The sequence below is a fragment of the Cololabis saira genome, chromosome 11 (genome assembly GCF_033807715.1).
Source record: "Cololabis saira isolate AMF1-May2022 chromosome 11, fColSai1.1, whole genome shotgun sequence".
Taxonomy (NCBI): domain Eukaryota; kingdom Metazoa; phylum Chordata; class Actinopteri; order Beloniformes; family Belonidae; genus Cololabis; species Cololabis saira.
Window position 1 is genome coordinate 43,688,449 of NC_084597.1, and position 17,707 is coordinate 43,706,155.

Below are 17,707 nucleotides of genomic sequence, written 5' to 3' on the forward strand. Positions count from 1 at the left end.
ATGGAAACCATGAAATATCACATTTATCGCTAGGCCTGGCTTGCATGCAAATTTTGGTGACTTTTGGAGAACTATCAAATATGGACCAATCAGATGAAGAGTGGGTGCGCTTTTTCGCGTCTAGCGTCGCCACGGTAACACTTTTGAAAGAGAAAAGTAATGCGTGGTGTCGCACGATGGAGACGCACATTTTGGTGTATAACACACCTGGGTGCACGTTACGGTTCGGGCTGAATTAACTGCCGAAGGAATGGCATAAATTTCGCCAAAATTACACAATTAATTCAAAATGGCTGACTTCCTGTTCGGTTTCGGCCATGGCTCCAAGAGACTTTTCTTTAAGTTGCGACATGATACAGGTGTGTATCGATTTTCGTGCATGTACGTCAAACCGTATTGTGGGGCTTGAGGCACAAAGTTTTCCGGGGGGCGCTGTTGAGCCATTTTGCCACGCCCATTAATGCAAACCATGAAATATCAAATTTATCGCCAGGCCTGGCTTGCATGCCAAATTTGGTGCCTTTTGGGGAACTATCAAATATGGACCAATCAGATGAAGGGGGGGTGAGCTTGTTGGCGTCTAGCGTCACTACGGTAACACTTTCGAAAGAGAAAAGTAATGCGTGTAGTCGCAGGATGGAGACGCACATTTTGATGTATAACACATCTGGGTTCACGATACGGTTCGGGCTGAATTAACTCTCGAAGGAATGGCATATATTGCTCCAAAATTACGCAATTAATTCAGAATGTTCAAAATGGACGACTTCCTGTTCGGTTTCGGCCATGGCGCCAAGAGACTTTTCTTTTAGTTGCGACATGATACAGGTGTGTACCGATTTTCGTTCATGTACGTCAAACCGTATTATGGGGCTTGAGGCACAAAGTTTTTTCTGTTGAACCAATCAGATGATGGGTGGGCGCGCTTTTTGGCGTCTAGCGTCGCCACGGTAACACTTTTGAAAGAGAAAAGTAATGCGTGTTGTCGCAGGATGGAGACGCACATTTTGATGTATAACACACTTGGGGGCACGTTACGGTTCGGGCTGAATTAACTTTCGAAGGAATGGCATAAATTTCGCCAAAATGACACGACTAATTCAAAATGGCCGACATCCTGTTCGGTTTCGGGCATGACCCCAAGAGACTTTTGTTTAAGTTGTCCCATGATACAGGTGTGTACCGATTTTCGTGCATGTACGTCAAACCGTATCGTGGGGCTTGAGGCACAAAGTTTTCAAGGGGGCGCTGTTGAGCCATTTTGCCACGCCCATTAATGCAAACCTTTAAATATCAAATTTTTCGCCAGGCCTGACTAGGGTGCAAAATTTGGTGACTTTTTGGGCATGTTAAGGGGGGCAAAAAGGCCTTCACTTTGTCAGGAAAATAATAATAATAATAATAATTAAAGCTGCAAGCAGCGATGAACGGGCCCTCGCACTCACGGCCACCGCCCCCCATAAGCATATCAGAAATGACACCACCCACGACTTCCTATGTCAAACCATTCAAAAGTTATAGCAGAAAAAAGGGACAACCAATCAGAAGAAGGGGCGGGGCTAATTCAGGCCAATGAAGGTCAAGGACTCCATACAGAATCTGATGCCACCACCCACGACTCTCTATGTCAAACCATTCCAAAGTTATAGCAGAAAATCGGGACAACCAATCAGAAGAAGGGGCGGGGCTGATTAAGGCCAACGAAGCTCAAGGACTCCATACAGAGTCCCATGACACCACCCACAACTTCCTATGTCAAACCATTCAAAAGTTATGGCAGAGAAAAGTATTCTAGGGGGCGCTGTTGAGCCGTTAGGCCACGCCCATTAATGCAAACCATGGAATATCAAATTTATCGCCAAGTCTGTCTTGCATGTAAAATTTGGTGACTTTTGGAGAACTATCAAATATGGACCAATCAGATTTCAAAATGGCCGACTTCCTGTTCGGTTTCGGCCATGGCTCCAAGAAACTTTTCTTTAAGTTGTGACATGATACAGGTGTGTACCGATTTTCGTGCATGTACATCAAACCGTATTGTGGGGCTTGAGGCACAAAGTTTTCCGGGGGGCGCTGTTGAGCCATTTTGCCACGCCCATTAATGCAAACCATGAAATATTAAATTTATCGCCAGGCCTGGTTTGCGTGCCAAATTTGGTGCCTTTTGGGGAACTATCAAATATGGACCAATGAGATGAAGGGGGGGTGCGCTTGTTGGTGTCTAGCGTCGCCACGGTAACACTTTTGAAAGAGAAAAGTAATGCGTGTAGTCGCAGGATGGAGACGCACATTTTGATGTATAACTCACCTGGGTGCACGTTACGGTTCGGGCCGTATTAATTCTCGAAGGAATGGCATATATTGCTCCAAAATTACGCGATTAATTCAGAATGTTCGAAATGGCCGACTTCCTGTTCGGTTTCGGCCATGGCGCCAAGAGACTTTTCTTTAAGTTGCGACATGATACAGGTGTGTACCGATTTTCGTTCATGTACGTCAAACCGTATTATGGGGCTTGAGGCGCAAAGTTTTTTCTGTCTGAACCAATCAGATGAAGGGTGGGCACGCTTTTTGGCGTCTAGCGTCGCCACGGTAACGCTTTTGAAAGAGAAAAGTAATGCGTGGTGTCGGAGGATGGAGACGCACATTTTGATGTATAACACACTTGGGGGCACGTTACGGTTCGGGCCGTATTAACTGCCGAAGGAAGGCATAAATTTTGCCAAAATGACACGATTAATTCAAAATGGCCGACTTCCTGTTCGGTTTCTCGACATGACGCCCAGAGACTTTTCTTTAAGTTGTGCCATGATACAGGTGTGTACCGATTTTCGTGCATGTACGTCAAACCGTATTGTGGGGCTTGAGGCACAAAGTTTTCTAGGGGGCGCTGTTGAGCCATTTTGCCACGCCCATTAATGCAAACCATTAAATATCAAATTTTTCGCCAGACCTGGCTTGCATGCAAAATTTGGTGACTTTTTGGGCACGTTTAGGGGGGCAAAAAGGCCTTCCTTTTGTCAGAACAATAAGAAGAAGAAGAAGAATAATTCCTGCAATTACAATAGGGCCTTCGCACTGCAAGTGCTCGGGCCCTAATAATAAAAATTCCTGCAAATACAATAGGGCCTTCGCACTGCAAGTGCTCGGGCCCTAATAATAATAACGCGAAGAATTCCTACAGATACAATAGGGCCTTCGCACTGAAGGTGCTCGGGCCCTAATAATAAAAATTCCTGCAAATACAATAGGGCCTTCGCACTGAAGGTGCTCGGGCCCTAATAACGCGAAGAATTCCTACAGATACAATAGGGCCTTCGCACTGAAGGTGCTCGGGCCCTAATTAAAGCTGCAAGCAGCGATGAACGGGCCCTCGCACTCACGGCCACCGCCCCCCATAAGCATATCAGAAACGACACCACCCACGACTCTCTATGTCAAAACATTCAAATGTTATAGCAGAAAATCGGGACAACCAATCAGAAGAAGGGGCGGGGCTAATTTTCACCAATTATGGTCAAGGACTCTATACCAAGTCCCATGACACCACCCACGACTCTTTATGTCAAACCTTTCAAAAGTTATGGCAGAGAAAAGTATTCTAGGGGGCGCTGTTGAGCCATTAGGCAACGCCCATTAATGCAAACCATGAAATATCAAATTTATTGCCAGGCCTGGCTTGCATGCAGAATTTGGTGACTTTTGGAGAACTATCAAATATGGACCAATCAGATGAAGGGGGGCACGCTTTTTGGCGTCTAGCGTCGCCACAGTAACACTTTTGAAAGAGAAAAGTAATGCGTGTAGTCGCAAGATGAAGACGCACATTTTGATGTATAACACACCTGGGTGCACGTTACGGTTCAGGCCGTATTAATTGCCGAAGGAATGGCATAAGTTGCGCCAAAATTACACAATTAATTCAAAATGGCTGACTTCCTGTTCGGTTTCGGCCATGGCGCCAAGAGACTTTTCTTTAAGTTGCGACATGATACAGGTGTGTACCGATTTCCGTGCATGTACGTCAAACCGTATTGTGGGGCTTGAGGCACAAAGTTTTCCGGGGGGCGCTGTTGAGCCATTTTGCCACGCCCATTAATACAAACCATGAAATATCAAATGTATCGCCAGGCCTGCCTTGCATGCAAAATTTGGTGACTTTTGGGGAACTATCAAATATGGACCAATCAGATGAAGGGGGGCACGCTTTTTGGCGTCTAGCGTCGCCACGGTAACACTTTTGAAAGAGAAAAGTAATGCGTGTAGTCGCAGGATGGAGACGCACATTTTGATGTATAACATATCTGGGTGCACGTTACGGTTCGGGCCGTATTAATTCTCGAAGGAATGGCTCATATTGCTCCAAAATGACGCGATTAATTCAGAATGTTCAAAATGGCCGACTTCCTGTTCGGTTTCGGCCATGGCGCAAGAGACTTTTCTTTAAGTTGCGACATGATACAGGTGTGTACCGATTTTCGTTCATGTACGTCAAACCGTATTATGGGGCTTGAGGCGCAAAGTTTTTTCTGTCTGAACCAACCAGATGAAGGGTGGGCGCGCTTTTTGGCGTCTAGCGTCGCCACGGTAACGCTTTTGAAAGAGAAAAGTAATGCGTGTTGTCGCAGGATGGAGACGCACATTTTGATGTATAACACACTTGGGGGCACGTTACGGTTCGGGCGGTATTAACTGCCGAAGGAATGGCATAAATTGCGCCAAAGTGACACGATTAATTCAAAATGGCCGACATCCTGTTCGGTTTCGGCCATGTCGCCAAGAGACTTTTCTTTAAGTTGTGTACTGATACAGGTGTGTAGCGATTTTCGTGCATGTACGTCAAACCGTATTGTGGGGCTTGAGGCACAAAGTTTTCCGGGGGGCGCTGTTGAGCCATTTTGCCACGCCCATTAATGTAAACCATTAAATATCAAATTTTTCGCCAGGCCTGACTTGCATGCAAAATTTGGTGACTTTTTGGGGACGTTTAGGGGGGCAAAAAGGCCCTCCTTTCGTCAGAAGAAAAAAGAAAAAAAATTCCTACAGATACAATAGGGCCTTCGCACTGAAGGTGCTCGGGCCCTAATTAAAGCTGCAAGCAGCGATGAACGGGCCCTCGCACTCACGGCCACCGCCCCCATAAGCATATCAGAAATGACACCACCCACGACTTCCTATGTCAAACCATTCAAAAGATATAGCAGAAAAAAGGGACAGCCAATCAGAAGAAGGGGCGGGGCTAATTCAGGCCAATGAAGGTCAAGGACTCCATACAGAATCTGATGATACCACCCACGACTCTCTATGTCAAACCATTCAAAAGTTATAGCAGAAAATCGGGACAACCAATCCGAAGAAGGGGCGGGGCTAATTTTCACCAATTATGGTCAAGGACTCAATACCGAGTCCCATGACACCACCCACGACTCTTTATGTCAAACCTTTCAAAAGTTATGGCAGAGAAAAGTATTCTAGGGGGCGCTGTTGAGCCGTTAGGCCACGCCCATTAATGCAAACCATGAAATATCAAATTTATCGCCAGGCCTGGCTTGCATGCAAAATTTGGTGACTTTTGGAGAACTATCAAATATGGACCAATCAGATGAAGGGGGGCACGCTTTTTGGTGTCTAGCGTCGCCACGGTAACACTTTTGAAAGAGAAAAGTAATGCGCGTAGTCGCAAGATGAAGATGCACATTTTGATGTATAACACACCTGGTTGCACGTTACGGTTCGGGCCGTATTAATTGCCGAAAGAATGGCATAAATTGCACCAAAATTACACAATTAATTCAAAATGGCCGACTTCCTGTTCGGTTTTGGCCATGGCGCCAAGAGACTTTTCTTTAAGTTGCGACATGATGCAGGTGTGTAGCGATTTTCGTGCATGTACGTCAAACCGTATTGTGGGGCTTGAGGCACAAAGTTTTCCGGGGGGCGCTGTTGAGCCATTTTGCCACGCCCATTAATACAAACCATGAAATATCAAATTTATCGCCAGGCCTGCCTTGCATGCAAAATTTGGTGATTTTTGGGGAACTATCAAATATGGACCAATCAGATGAAGGGGGGCGCGCTTTTTGGCATCTAGTGTCGCCACGGTAACACTTTTGAAAGAGAAAAGTAATGCGCGTAGTCGCAGGATGGAGACGCACATTTTGATGTATAACACACCTGGGTGCACGTTACGGTTCGGGCCGTATTCATTCTTGAAGGAATGGCTCATATTGCTCCAAAATTACGCGATTAATTCAGAATGTTCAAAATGGCCGACTTCCTGTTCGGTTTCGGCCATGGCGCCAAGAGACTTTTCTTTAAGTTGCAACATGATACAGGTGTGCACCGATTTTCGTTCATGTACGTCAAACCGTATTATGGGGCTTGAGGCACAAAGTTTTTTCTGTCTGAACCAACCAGATGAAGGGTGGGCGCGCTTTTTGGCGTCTAGCGTCGTCACGGTAACGCTTTTGAAAGAGAAAAGTAATGCGTGTTGTCGCAGGATGGAGACGCACGTTTTGATGTATAACACACCTGGGTGCACGTTACGGTTCGGGCCGTATTAACTGCCGAAGGAATGGCATAAATTGCGCCAAAGTGACACGATTAATTCAAAATGGCTGACTTCCTGTTCGGTTTCGGCCATGTCGCCAAGAGACTTTTCTTTAAGTTGTGTACTGATACAGGTGTGTAGCGATTTTCGTGCATGTACGTCAAACCGTATTGTGGGGCTTGAGGCACAAAGTTTTCCAGGGGGCGCTGTTGAGCCATTTTGCCACGCCCATTAATGTAAACCATTAAATATCAAATTTTTCGCCAGGCCTGACTTGCATGCAAAATTTGGTGACTTTTTGGGCACGTTTAGGGGGGCAAAAAGGCCCTCCTTTCGTCAGAAGAAAGAAAGAAAAAAGAAAAAAGAAAGAAAAATTCCTACAGATACAATAGGGCCTTCGCACTGAAGGTGCTCGGGCCCTAATAATAATAAAAATTCCTGCAAATACAATAGGGCCTTCGCACTGCAAGTGCTCGGGCCCTAATAACAGGAACGGTGTTGATTAAAGACAGTGTTCACCTTGTTTGAGCTGCATTATATGAAGTTATGGAGGGACAGCAAACTTAATCCAACATTAAAACGGCATCATTATGTTTTGTGCATTATGATGCTAATGAAGGCTAAGATGCTAATAATAAGGCCACCACAGCAGGGCTCTTCAACAGTCGTCCTCAGCACCTACCGTTCTGCATGTTTTAGCGTTTCCCTACTCAAACACACCTGATTTGATCACCTTCAGCTTGTCATTAAGGTCTACACAAGTCTGTTTCTGCTCCACTAATTTAAGCCTGGGTGTGTGGGAGCATCTAAAAATCTCTCTCTTTCTCTCTACCGGCTTCCATTGTTAAAGGGGACCTATTATGAAAAACAGGTTTTTTCTTGCTTTAACATATATAAAGTGGTCTCCCTTCGGCCTGCCAACTCAGAGAAGGAGGAAAGCAACTAAATTCTGCAGTGTCTGTACAGCCGCCCGGATGAGCCGTCCAGTGTGATGTGGATCTACGAGCCAATAAGATTCTGCTCCCTTTCATTACGTAACGAAAATGCGATTTACATAGTTTGGCCTCCGATGTGTGAAACCACGCCCACAACTAACTCCACCGGCCGGAGCTTCCGCCATTTTTTGTAGCAGTGTATCGCGTCATTCAGGTAGCCAATCAGCACAGAGCATCATTATCATAGCCCCGCCCACTCAGAATCCCGCATAGATAATGAGGTTAGGCGAATGGGAAGATAAAGACATGGATCAGAGGCTGAATTTAAAATTTATTTAACAAAAACAATCAAAAGCTTGTTTTTAAGACATTCAAGGCCTGTTTAAAACAGGTATTAGATGTCATAATAGGTCCCCTTTAAGTTAAAATGGGCATATGCTGGTCATTTTAGGAATCTTTATTTGCTGGTTAGTTCAGGGGGATTATAAAGAATGTAACCGCTGCATGGTAAAGTGACGAAAGTTAACATTTTTAATCCAATATTTAATTTACATTTTTTTATTACTTTATTTAACATGAACAATGACATACTCAGATGTAAACATAAGTACATCAGATTGAGAGAACAATCACACCTATTAAATTGAGATTCAATAAAGGTAAATGAAGAAAAAAAAAGAATGAGGAAAACATAAATACACGAATGAATGAAAAATGAGTACTTGAATAATAAATAAGGAAGGAAAATCATATTGGCAAGTACAAGGGGTTCAGGATTGCACAGAGTGCACAGCCTGCAGCCTGCGCTATCTTTCACAAGTTGATTTTGTTTCTGTCAAACTCAGAAACTCAGAGATCCTGTCAAATTCAGGGATTTGCAAATGTTGTAAATCTGAACTATTTTATTCACAATGTAAGTGAGAGATTTTGGCATTTAATGAAAAATATTAGCTGATCTTGAATGTTGTGGGCAGCAGCATGTTGGGTCAAAGTTGGGTCAGGACATGTGTTCTGCTGTACAGCATCCCCAGTCCACGTTTTTAGGAGCGTGGGTGTACAGTTGGTAAATCTCTCATTTTAGTTTATTTACATGTTTCTTGTGTCCAAGTTGCTCTGCTTTTCTTCTTTGTAAAGAAATGAACATTGTCTGAAGGTATTTATAGTTTATTTACAGTCAAATAGCAGTTGGCATTCAGGGAATATTCTGGTAAATGACCTGGAAATACCAACCTGTGAGATAAGTCCTCCTCACTAACACTTGTGCATGTTCCTCTCTCCTCCCGCCCAGACTCTGTTGGCCCAGGGGTCAATAGACTCTCAGGATTCTGTGGGGCCCAAAAGCAGCGGCGGGCGATCGGCTCCACTTCTCCACCGCATCGGTGCAATGGTGTGCGCATCGGCACTTCTGCACTACTTCTTATAAATGTGAACTTGCACACATACGCACACACCCATAAAAATACACGCACATTCTTAAATGTCAATCAACAAACACCCAAGCATCCACAACGGCCTTTTCAAGGAGGGATTGTGGAGATAAGCCGTCCGTCTGCAGCACGCACACTCACCGTGAGGGGGGAAGGAGGACGAGGCTGCACCACGAGAGGTGGACACGGACAGACTCCTGGGATCACAGTGACTTTATTCCCAACGCTCTACGTCTGACTCGCCCCCTCCAGCTTCTTTGGTTCTGAAACAGTTGGACTGAGAAACAGTAATGCCAACTGTCAGACGGCGGGTCTGTGAGAGAGGGAAAAGGAATCGGCAAACCGGACAGATCCTTCTGTGGTGTTTGTCAGCACAATTTATCACTCTCCTGGATCTCTCCTGTGGCAAGAAATCTATACGACATACACGCAACACACACTCCCCTTAGACCTCGTTAGCGGGAAAACAGGGTCCCTACATGCACACAAACATTCATGCTGTGCACCAGTGTGCTTCTGCAGGCCTTTCTCTTCATTTTGTCATTTACATTCTGTACAGAATTCATTTAATGTGGAGTATGAAAAAATCCAGTGGAGGAGTGTATATTTCTCGTAAGTGTAGATATATATATGTATGTGCGTGTTTGCGTGTGTGTGTCCGGGTGAGTGGATGTGTGAGAGAGTGTGTGTGTCTATGTGGAGGCAAAAGGAAGGAAATGATTAAATGTTAGAATCAAGGGAAAAACAAACCATGAAATGTGATTTCACAGCTTAAATATTGTGCTTTGAATATAAAGTAATTCTAAGTAAAAATATTGGAGCCACGAGTTAAAAGCTAATCTTTTAGGTTGATTTTAAACTTCCTGGATTTTTCTCGTTAGAGGAAATTAAAAACCTTAAATGTTCTCAGACTTTAAGGGATGCAAGCAGCAAATACTATATGACACAGACCCCCAAATCTGGTTGTTGTTGGACTTTGCAAGGAACGATATTTGTCACTGATGGTCATACCTAACGAAGAAAGCATTGGCGGTATAACGTATGATTAAACCAGTTCATCTTTGAGCAGTGATATCTGTATAGATTCCCTCGTGATCCATGTCCATATCACATGACCATTACAAGAGGTAACAATAAACAGATGAGCCCTGTCAGTGGTGTAAACAACAGCATGGAGACAGGACAACAAACGCTGCTCACTTTGTTTTCCATAGTATCAACTGTTGGCAACCAAAGTCTGTATTTAACAATACAGCAGCTGCTTACATGTGCAGGAGGAAAGATGTTGGAAGAACAACGTTGCGATGGGGATCATTTCCAGCAGAACATGGCTGGTCTTGCCATATCTCTTCATGGTAGTTTTTTCCTGACGCAGAGTTAAAAACAGATCGCTAGTGCTGCTGTAACCTAAATGGAGATCTACAGCAATCACTGGGGCCATCTGCAGCCCAATGTGAAGCAGCACGTCCAAGTTTGAAGCCAAGGTCCTCAGTGAGGAAAAGGTCTGAAAGCCCACCCTCAAGAAGCATCAAAGCCATCATGTCCAAGCTTATCATTTCTGTTGTCAGTACCAGCCAATGATCTCGATGCTCATTGGCTTCTGAAGGACTGCGCTTTATGTCGACGTCAGAGCGCCAAAAACTTGTCGCAGTCACAGAGAACCAGTAAGCAGAGATTCATTGTTAATGTCTGTGAAACAGTCACATTATAATCAAAAGAGTTGAGCTTCAATGGAAAGAACATCAATGGTTTCTCTGTGACTGAGTTTCTTGAAGAATTGTTTCAGCCCTACTTGGGTCTCGTGCTCTCGTGCTCATCTACCAGTCAGCAACATGAGTTGCTACGTTTCTCCACGTCATTGGTTGCTTTCACTGACGACCACTTCAGACAGGTAGAACACTGCGAGGGACATAATAAAGTGATGATTAAAAGTACATTTGTGATTCAAGGCATGTTTGCAGCGGAAGTTGCTGATGTGGTCTCCAGACTCTGGGAACATGAAAAGTGCTGTTGCAGAGGATATCCTTCAGGGTGAATGTTCAACCAAGACACATAAGTTCAGCTGTGCACACCTTTCAGAGTTGTTTAGAATGTTCAGATAACTTCTTCCTGTTTGCTTCCATAAAAGTGTTGAGCACGTGTGTGTAGGTGTGTGTGTGTGTGCGTGTGAGCGTGTACTTTACCTCTGGCCACTGTGTGGGGTAGTTTGTTTTTCTTTTCTTATGTTTCATAGATGCTACTGCAACGTTGTGCTGTGAGATGGCCAGCAGGTCAGGATTAAAGATGGATGTCAACTCCCATCCTCAACGTGTTGAAGGAAAAAAAAGAAACCTGTTTCTGTGATTATGGTGTGGCCTTATTTTACCGTTCTAGCTCATTTGCAAAGAGGGAAATGTGATGATTTCTGCCCTGCTAACAGCTTGGAAAAGAGATGCCAGATGTTGAACACTTTTCTCCGTACGGTTCTCCAAACTAGTCAGATTACCAATAAATTTGGTAAAGTTGTGAATATAATGATCTCAACATGTGAAATTCAGATAACTTTGTCCATTCTAGGAGCACCGTTTTCAGGATGGATATTTCATTGGCCGACATTGATATGACAGGATATTTTTTTAATGTAGATACATTATTTTTCAATTTTAATGAAAAACTAAAAATGAACCATCGTTTTAACAAAGTAATATTTATCTCAAATGTGGTCCCCACGAGAAGCAGCCTTCCAGATTCAGACAAACTTGGTGGTCTTCCTCATCAGGCTGAAAAAAAGGGAAACTTTAAATTTGGTGAATTTAACGATGAAACAAAATTGATTTATTTATCCCCTGAACTTTTAAAAAGCACTTTTGTCAGGGCAAATGTGGGATTTTTACCAGCAGTTTCAAAATGAAACTTGCAGAGAGTCTGAAATCTGACCAGTAGCTTACATTAAATAATAGTAGCCTCCTTTGCAGCAGATGAAGTCTTTCTGTTCAAGATAATGGGCTGAATTATGAATTCTGTGCAAAAGATAAAAGAACCATTTTAAAGGAAGTATCTTCACAATATTAACTGTCTTTACTGTTGTTTTTTATATGTAAAAAAAAATCCTTTACAGCTTTGATGACATTCCTCACACCTCCAGCAGTTAAATATTTGATATGCACAACATTCGTTGCAAGAAATGTCCAAATGAGTGAGTCATGGTCCCCACAGGAGTCATCCTTATTAAAACAGTAAAAATTAAATGCAGGTAGATTTTTTTCTGCTTCATTGATCTCATTGATTTAGATTATAGTCATCAGTTTCCACAATGCTTTTATTTTGAAGTTGACTGGTGGGTATCAACTGCGGCAGGTTTCCATTCACGGGGGTCTGGATTTGTTTGTTAGCCATTGGCCTGTACAGGAATCTCCCCACTGCAAGAGTTCCCAGGAACTTAAACGTGACAGAGACAACTCCCTGGCTTGATACGTTGGTCCGGCTCCATTTAACTGCCGGTGTGTAAGCTGTTGTTTGCTCTGTGCTGACTGGGTATATCGGACAAGAGGTGTTTTACAGCCCTCTCAATGTCACCTGGAGTTGGAGATTATTTTCACTGTCACGATGTGGTGTTGATAGGACCCAAATGCAGGAGAGACCAGGAGGCAGGAGTTACAAAAGATGTGATTTATTGACAAAAATAAACCAAAGGCACTGCAGAGCAGGGTTAACGAAAAACACAAGAGCAAGAATCCAAAACCATGACAGGACACAAGTTGGGTGGAAACAGCACGGAGCAGCAGGGAGCAAGAGAAAGACAAGACCAGATATACAGAGAAGAGTTAACGAGAAACAGGTGCAGACGATCAGGGCAGATGGGAACATGAAAAGTCAAAACAGAACTGAAACACTAAGGAGCCCCTAAAGGGACACGGATTTTTTTTTTTTTTATAATGAGTTTTAAGCGTGCGTGTGAAACCTTTACGCGCGCGGGTAAAACCTTTAAGTGAGCATGTAAAGTTGTTTACGTGAGCACGTAAAACGTTTATGCACTCACTAAAAAGTTTCACGCGCTCTCGCAAAACTTATAAGTCAGCGCCTAAAAGTTGTTCCACGTGAGCGCGTAAAAACAAGTACATTGGGAGTATTGCTGGAACTGGAGACCCTCCAGTTGCGCCCTGCTCTGTTTATGAATGGTAATGACATTACAGAATTTAGCTGAGCTATATTTTAACCTGGGACTCCATTATAAGGACATTACACTTTGCTTGCAAGTAAACAACTTTACGTGCTCACTTAAAGGTTTTACGCGCGCGCGTAAACTCATTATAGAAAAAAAAAAATCTGTGTCCCTTTAGGGGCTCAGTAAAACAGAAAGTCAGGGGTTTCAAAATAAAACAGGAACTGACCAAACCGTGACATTCACACTTTATAGTCTAGCAGACCCGGTGTGACTGGGGTCCTGGTTTGAGTGGGACTGCGTTTGTTTTAACACTGCGCTTTGTTAAACAAACCAAACCATTTTAAATAACTTTAAATAAGTATTTTAGGTCGTGTTTACCCACAACGCCCTGCGTTGTAGTCCACCTCCTATATTTGGAACACTTGAGTACAATTGTGCATTCACACTTCCCTGAAATGAACTGGACTTTTTTATCAAACGCACTCTGGTCAAGTTCAAGTTAACTTTTCTTCTTATTTCACTTTTTTTCACTTTCTCTTACACTCGATTATCTTTTGGTGAATAGTGAGAGTGCCATGACTGCCACCAATTGTTATGGAGTGTGAGTGTGCGAGGTTAGTGGAACACAGCAGGACCGAGACTTTAATGGAGAGCCAACAGTTGAACAGTCGGACCTACTCGGCCTCAACCCGGACCCTCACTAATGCCGGCCTGGTTTAGCTCAAAACTCAGTTCTCCCTGCTGCAGCATTATGCTGCTTGTTCTGTTGATTCAGATAGGAGTAATCACATGTATATTTGTCCTCTCAGCAAATATCAACGTGAAAGACAGGATATCTGAATCATTAATGTATCTGAAGTTTTCTTTTAAGCACAAGGGCACATTATATTGAGTGTACGTTGGATCTGTTATAGAATGCATAAGCAGACAGTTCTCAACATCGTCACTCAGGTCACTGTCATGATTTTAGACATACTTTCTTTTAGAGGTGGAAGGAATTTAGAGGCTTTAGTACAACAAAAGCTTGAAAACAACACTGTAAAAGTGTTTTATTAAGTTATTCACCTCCCCCTGTTATTATTCAAATGTGTTCTTTCATGTAATAAATGTTTGGTTGTACCTGAAAGAGATTCAGCTCAACGTATCAGGAATTGTGAAACTGGAAAGTCACATATTTGAATGTGTCTTTTAACATGAAAAATAGTTAAATTATTACGAAAGAGAGTTTCTAATTTGTGTTTAAAAAACAAATAAAATGCTAAAAAAAATGTAACAATATATCATCAACTCACTGCATTCTGCATATCAGAATTTTATTTGGAAACATAACTCCAAAGTAAAGCTGTCACATTAATGAAATATGATGATATGATATGATACAGTGTATGACACAGTGTTTTCCTCTGATATATAGATGAGTTAAAGGAGTTATGGTAGAGCAGAGGTTTATTTGGTTTTTCAGTTGTATTTAATTGAACGTAATAAGATATATTTTCTTATTGTAATTTATCATTTTTTCTCCTCCAGACACCTCAGTCATTGAAATTCAAATATTTTTACTTCACAAATTATCAATTTTCTTTGAAAAAAATCATTTATGTAAAGAATGGCTCCAATTCTGAATTTCTCTCTAAAATAAGTCTGCATATTTGCAAGGAACAAAGTTGTTTCTTCATCAAAAAGTAAAATGAAGACGTAACAAATAACTCCGATGAGGAGTAGAAGGGTCCTAAAGTGGATGACTGCAGAACTGCATGAGTACTGTTTGCTTATTTTTCTTAAAATCAACACAATTCAGTTGGTCAAACAAATCATTGAAACCAGTGTGTTAATGTAATGAGCACAAGCAAATTGGAGATTCTCGTTTCTTGATTATTCCTACAGCACCTTTGGGATAAAGGTAGACTTTCAGCCCTGGACTGTGTTGAGATATCAAGAATGATGGTGTGTCAAAGATTCCAGCTCCTGCAGGCTGATAGCAGGGCTTTGTGTTGTCATGATTGTCAAAAACATGAGTAGATGAGTGAAAGGAAAGAAAGTGGCAGCAGGGTTGTAAATTTGCTGATCTGTTTGTAAACTTTAACAGTGCTTCAGCAGTGTAATTGAAATACGTGTGTGGAAATCCAAATAAAGTAACATCTGTAACAACATTTCCTCGTTTTTCTGCCTGTGCTGGGGCACTGTATGAAATAAATATGTATAAATACATACACACACATGCATGCATACACACATACATGCATCCATACACATACATACATACGTACACACACACACACACATACATACACACATACACTTATGCATCTTTTTTTCCCTCTGTATTTTTTTTCTTAAAGAAAAAACATGGACAGCATTACAACGCATATATGCATTGCACAAGCAGTGGATCAGGACCAGGGGCAATGTTCCCTCTAATTTTTCATGTATTTGGGCATACACATAAGCTCCCTGAGCAAACTGAGGACTACTGTCAGCAACATCAGATATGCACGCTTTATTTTTAAATAAGTAATTTGGTCCACATAAAAAAAGACAAAAATCTGAAAAATGGGATGTGTAGATGTTATACAGTATGTGAGAGTCCTGTTTTGGCCATGGGAAGAGTCCTGCTTTGGCCATGGATTTGTTTTGCTTGTAATAAGAAGATAAATCTTGTCCCAATGGCAGATTTTTCTACTTATTTCAAGTGAAAATTTACTTGAAACAGATGAAAATTGTCAAAGAACATATATTTCTGGTGTTATTTTTCTGGTGATGACTCTAAATGTTGAAATAGCAGTAAAACCACATTCATTGATGAAATGATGGGATGGAAAGGGGGGATGGCAGTTTTACAGGGGGGATGATTTGGACCGTTTTTATTTCAGGAGGTGATGCCATCTCCCCTCATCCCAGGGGCGTCAATTGGGTATGAAGGTACGGCAGCCGCCACACCTTGGCTTCAAGGGAAAATGTAAATGTTTGTTTTTTAAATAAATTTATGGAATTACTCTGTGTCTATTTGTATTGATTATTCTATTACTTAATACATATATAATAACTACAAATGCAAATCAGAACAACATGATCGATTTCACTAGTTATTATACACTGCAAAAACTGAAAATCTTAAGAAGAATATTTGTCTTATTTCTAGTTAAAATGTCAAATTTTTTAAATACATTTAAGACAAGACTCAAAAACAACCATTTCCACCTGTTTCAAGTAGATTTTCACTTAAAATAAGTGGAAAAATCTGCCAGTGGAAAAAGATTGTTTTGCTTGTAATGAGAAGATAAATCTTGTCCCACTGGCAGATTTTTCTACTTATTTCAAGTGAAAATTTACTTGAAACAGGTGAAAATGGTCAAATAACAAGTTATTTTTCTGGTGATGACGCTTGTTTTAATGACATTTTTTGACTAAAAATGAGACATTTTTACTAGAAATAAGACAAATATTCCTGGTAAGATTTTGAGTTTTTGCAGTGAGCGAGACTACAATGAAAAAGTTTCAATTTTCTTGACCACACAGATAAGCTCCATAGCTGACTTCTGTGATGAGTATTTGCTGGACGTGTTGATTGATACTCTAGTTAAGTTCTGTGACTCGTAACCTTGCCATACCTTAGCTTCGACTGAAATGACGCCACTGCCTCATCCCCCCTCAACTCCAGTACTGTTGGTATACACAGCAATGGTAAGGACAGCTTTTAGCAGAGGCTTCAGACTTTCCCGTGTCCGGGATCCCCACAGCTCCTTGTATTCCCCAAATCCTTGAATACTTCTCCTCCTCTCGACTCGCGGGACCTCCGTAAACTGATTTATGGTTCCGCGTTACACCAACGCAGAGCCTACGCCGTAGGGTACACGGCGATGCGCACGTACGTTGCGCGTCGCCGCATTTCCTACGGCGTAGGCCTTGCGTCGATTTAGCGCGGAACCATAAATCAGGCTTTAGGAGTGAACGTCTCACGAGGGGCAGTCGCGTTGCGACGCCACTGTAGCCAAATCGCAAGGAGAGAACAGAGTACTGTGAGCTCATGAGAAGTCCCGGTACACCGTAAAAGGTCCCGGTACGCCAGAGGCTAATATTGAGAAGTGGGGGTACTCCGTACGGGTGCGTACCGGCCCACTTAAAGCACTGCGCTGGATAGATTTTCTTGTGCGCTGAGAATATGCGGGCAGTGCGCGATTGCGCACTTGCGCAGTTTAGAGGGAACATTGACCAGGGGTATGAAAAGTAATGAATTAAACCCCTCTGTGATATCATCCGCAGGTTCTGAAGAGTGGCTTTGAAGTGCTGGTTTTGGATCTCTGGTAAATGCTGTATGGACAAATAAGTCTGTCAGATGGATGGAGCATTCCCACCTTACCCACATTACCACACGCTCACTACTTTAGCTTACTTACTTTAGATCATGCTAACCTAAAATTCTAACTAGTGTTGGTTAATGATTAAGCCACTCTTCTCAATACTGCCCCCTTGATTTCTGCTGGGTTGCTCTCTTCCTTTGGTAATATTAGGCATCAAGGCTACGTACCAAGAGACGAACAAAATCATTGCAGGATATGCGCTGTAGGCTCTGTTCATCTCTGTTTCCTGTTAAAATGGGGAATATAGATGAGCCTTAACAATTTTTATAAAAGTCTGAAACAAAAGCTGTCAT

General features: G+C 42.4%; 1 protein-coding gene across 1 annotated transcript in view; it reads left to right on the forward strand.

The window, feature by feature from the left end:
• LOC133455497 (GDNF family receptor alpha-2-like) overlaps nt 1-12,782 on the forward strand; it is a 168,036-nt gene extending 155,254 nt beyond the window's left edge. Inside the window, exon 8 of the mRNA XM_061734569.1 lies at nt 8,774-12,782. Coding sequence (XP_061590553.1) covers nt 8,774-8,908 — 135 coding nt within the window. The 3' untranslated portion in view covers nt 8,909-12,782. The remainder of the gene's footprint in view (nt 1-8,773) is intronic.
• Nucleotides 12,783-17,707: the final 4,925 nt, after the last annotated feature.